Source organism: Penaeus monodon, chromosome 21 (genome assembly GCF_015228065.2).
Source record: "Penaeus monodon isolate SGIC_2016 chromosome 21, NSTDA_Pmon_1, whole genome shotgun sequence".
In the NCBI taxonomy this organism is placed as follows: Eukaryota; Metazoa; Arthropoda; class Malacostraca; order Decapoda; family Penaeidae; genus Penaeus; species Penaeus monodon.
In genome coordinates this window covers 12,340,436-12,343,005 of record NC_051406.1, presented here as the reverse complement: position 1 = coordinate 12,343,005, position 2,570 = coordinate 12,340,436, and the positions used below count along the sequence as shown (strand labels likewise).

The window sequence follows — 2,570 nt, the reverse complement described above, 5'->3', positions numbered from 1 at the left end:
TTTAGTATGTCTGAGCTGGAACAATCCCCTACTTACAAATGCACACGTACACCCATACAGGCACCCCCCTCCCGGCACTTGAATAGCTGCATAGTTTTACGTCACACTAATACGCGGACAAATCCAAAGGTAAACGTTTAGGGAGGCTACTGGGGGGGTGGGTAGCCCGTGAACAGGGAGGACCCGCGTATATATACTGCAGCTCACGTCATCTCGGCCAGTTTTCAGTCTTCGCAAGGCCTGCACGCATCTTACCGGCGGTTGGGCTTCAGATAGTGAAGACAAGCATGTCGTTCGATGACGATAACCTCGAGCCCTCCCTCCGCTCTCCAGGCCCTTTGGAAATGAGTGGAGGAGACATCGAGACTCTGCAGGGCATTTATCTCGACGGTGCCAGCGCCACCGGACAGTCGTCTTACGCAAAGCACGCTCTTCATTTTACCGACAAGCAAGAGCTGGGAGAGGTATGTGTGTATGGTTATCCTCTTCGTTAAATTTTCTTTACTCTTTAGACCATTGTTCCATTCTCTTTCGTAACTGTAACCGATATCCTCCTTTTGTAGCAAGGGTATGGATGAAAATCAATAACTCTACTCCACTAAGCTTGTAATTAGTGTTCATACATACTTTGAATACCTTTCTTGCATTCGTCACTATGGACGCAATATAATTAGTGTTCATACATACTTTGAATACCTTTCTTGCATTCGTTACTATGGACGTAATATAATTAGTGTCCATGCATACTTTGAATACCTTTCTTGCATTCGTCATTATCCACCGTCTTTCGACCAGAAGTGCGAGGGGTGGGGGAGCAGCGCGCATGGCCTACAGGAAGCCTCCACGTCCTGCGCAGAGAGTGCAGGTTGGAGGAATATTCGAGGAGACAGACTTCAGCAAGAATCTCACGCGGAATCTTCCTCTTTTACGGGGTATCAGTACGACTCTCTGCCCTTTGAGGAATCTAAAGAAATGGGATTCGACAGCGCAGGTAATGTGTGTGGATCAGTTTCCATTGTCATGTGAATTGTTATATGAAAAGGTATAGTAGATTCTCCAGTCATATCATTATATATCATTATGTAAATTAGTTTGAGACAGATGAATAGACAGACAAGCAGACATTTCCGTAATAGCGTTACATATTTGTGTAGGAGCAAGCAACATCATGGAAAACTACGGTGCCCATGGCGGAGATATCGATGAAAGTTATGAAGAGAGAGCCGGAGGTTACACTGAGTGTGACCTGCAGGAACCCTTTTCTTCACTAACAGTTGGTAAGGATCATATTGGGTAGTCCTTAACTGAGATTACTGAGATCTCAAGAGCAAGCGGAAAGTTTTGTAACTGATGTAGCAGTTCTTAAATCCCTCTACTCCTCAAAGCAGATGAAGGTGCACACGGCCACTACAGTGCTTCAGGAATGCATTTCGACAGCTCTACCGAAGAAGCCCTCTTCAGCAGAATTCCTTCTAACAGAAACAGGGGTTAGTGAAAATCTGTAACATTTTTATTCAGGCATGGCGTTTGTTGATACCTTTTCCCTTTGAAGGTAACTCTTCTGAGGGCATATAGCTCTCCCATGCTTAAGCTCCTGCTTTTTATTTCCCTACATCAATAGTAAACATATACGAGAATTTGATAACTTGGCCTGTCTGTATGCAAACAGATCGGCGTCCGAAGAGTTGGGAGTTTGTCATGCGGCTTCTGGCGAGCAAACAGACGAATCCTGCTTTGATCCGATGGGAAGACGAGTCCACAGGAACCTTTCGCTTAGTCCATCCGAAGACCATCGCGAAGCTGTGGGGGACCGGCTTCTCCGGGAAACCCAACTTGTCTTACAACAACTTCGCACGTGACCTAAGGTGCGTTTTGCATTCACTGTTGCTTTTATTTTAGGCTTGATAACACCTCGAGTACCTGGTAATTGTTCAAACATATTTCTTTACAGGCACTATTACAAATCAGGTGAGATTCTACCTGTGCGCGAGAAGCAGTTGGTATACAAATGTGGACCTGAAGCCCTTGCTTATCTTGAAGGCCTGCAGACGACTTAGGTTTTTCACATACAGAAGGCAGACTGTCAACCTACTGTTGACTTGCAGTGACTCTCATGAAACCCATTCTAGCAGGTAACTCCAAGAAATCCATCATCATGACAATATTCCTTCTTAACTAGTATCTGGAGAACGCTAAAGGTACATTAGAAGATTCAAGAAATTAATTTCTATGTCGTCACTGAAGTATTAGAGAAGCACATGTAATCACGCAAACGAAACAGGATAGCTCCATATCAGCAGCTGCTAGCGTTATATGCAACTCTTTTATATTAAAGGGGATTGATCACGTTGCATTTCCAATGAAGATATGCACTGGAGAGAGTCCAGCAAAGTGGCAGTTTCAAGAGAACGGTAATAGTATTTTCAACCCTTACGACACACGTAAAATGAAATGTACATAATTTATTTCTATGTGATATAATCATTGAATTATATTTAGTTAAATATAAAATTCGTCCATTAATATCTTAATCAACTTTAGAAGTGACCATGTTAAACTGTACAGGAGCA

The 2,570-nt window shown here is 43.4% G+C and overlaps 1 protein-coding gene across 2 annotated transcripts; it reads left to right on the top strand.

The window, feature by feature from the left end:
- The first annotated feature begins 243 nt into the window (after nucleotides 1-243).
- Nucleotides 244-2,570, top strand: LOC119586703 (DNA-binding protein D-ETS-3-like). 2 transcript variants are annotated; one of them, XM_037935435.1, is made up of 6 exons: nucleotides 244-464; nucleotides 796-991; nucleotides 1,155-1,277; nucleotides 1,389-1,487; nucleotides 1,670-1,865; nucleotides 1,952-2,570. In XM_037935435.1, the coding sequence occupies exons 1-6, from the start codon at nucleotides 288-290 to the stop codon at nucleotides 2,055-2,057; spliced, it is 897 nt and encodes a 298-aa protein (XP_037791363.1). In that variant the 5' UTR covers nucleotides 244-287; the 3' UTR covers nucleotides 2,058-2,570. The 2 variants fall into 2 exon arrangements, with proteins under 2 accessions (XP_037791363.1, XP_037791362.1); XM_037935434.1 differs by having other exon boundaries at nucleotides 1,386-1,487.

Excerpts from the sequence above, each read along its gene's own strand:
- LOC119586703 (XM_037935434.1), top strand. The coding sequence starts at position 288 with ATGTCGTTCGATGACGATAACCTCGAGCCCTCCCTCCGCTCTCCAGGC. Across the intron at positions 992-1,154 it reads AATGGGATTCGACAGCGCAG|GAGCAAGCAACATCATGGAA; the intron begins GTAATGTGTGTG and ends ATATTTGTGTAG. Across the intron at positions 1,488-1,669 it reads TCCTTCTAACAGAAACAGGG|ATCGGCGTCCGAAGAGTTGG; the intron begins GTTAGTGAAAAT and ends GTATGCAAACAG.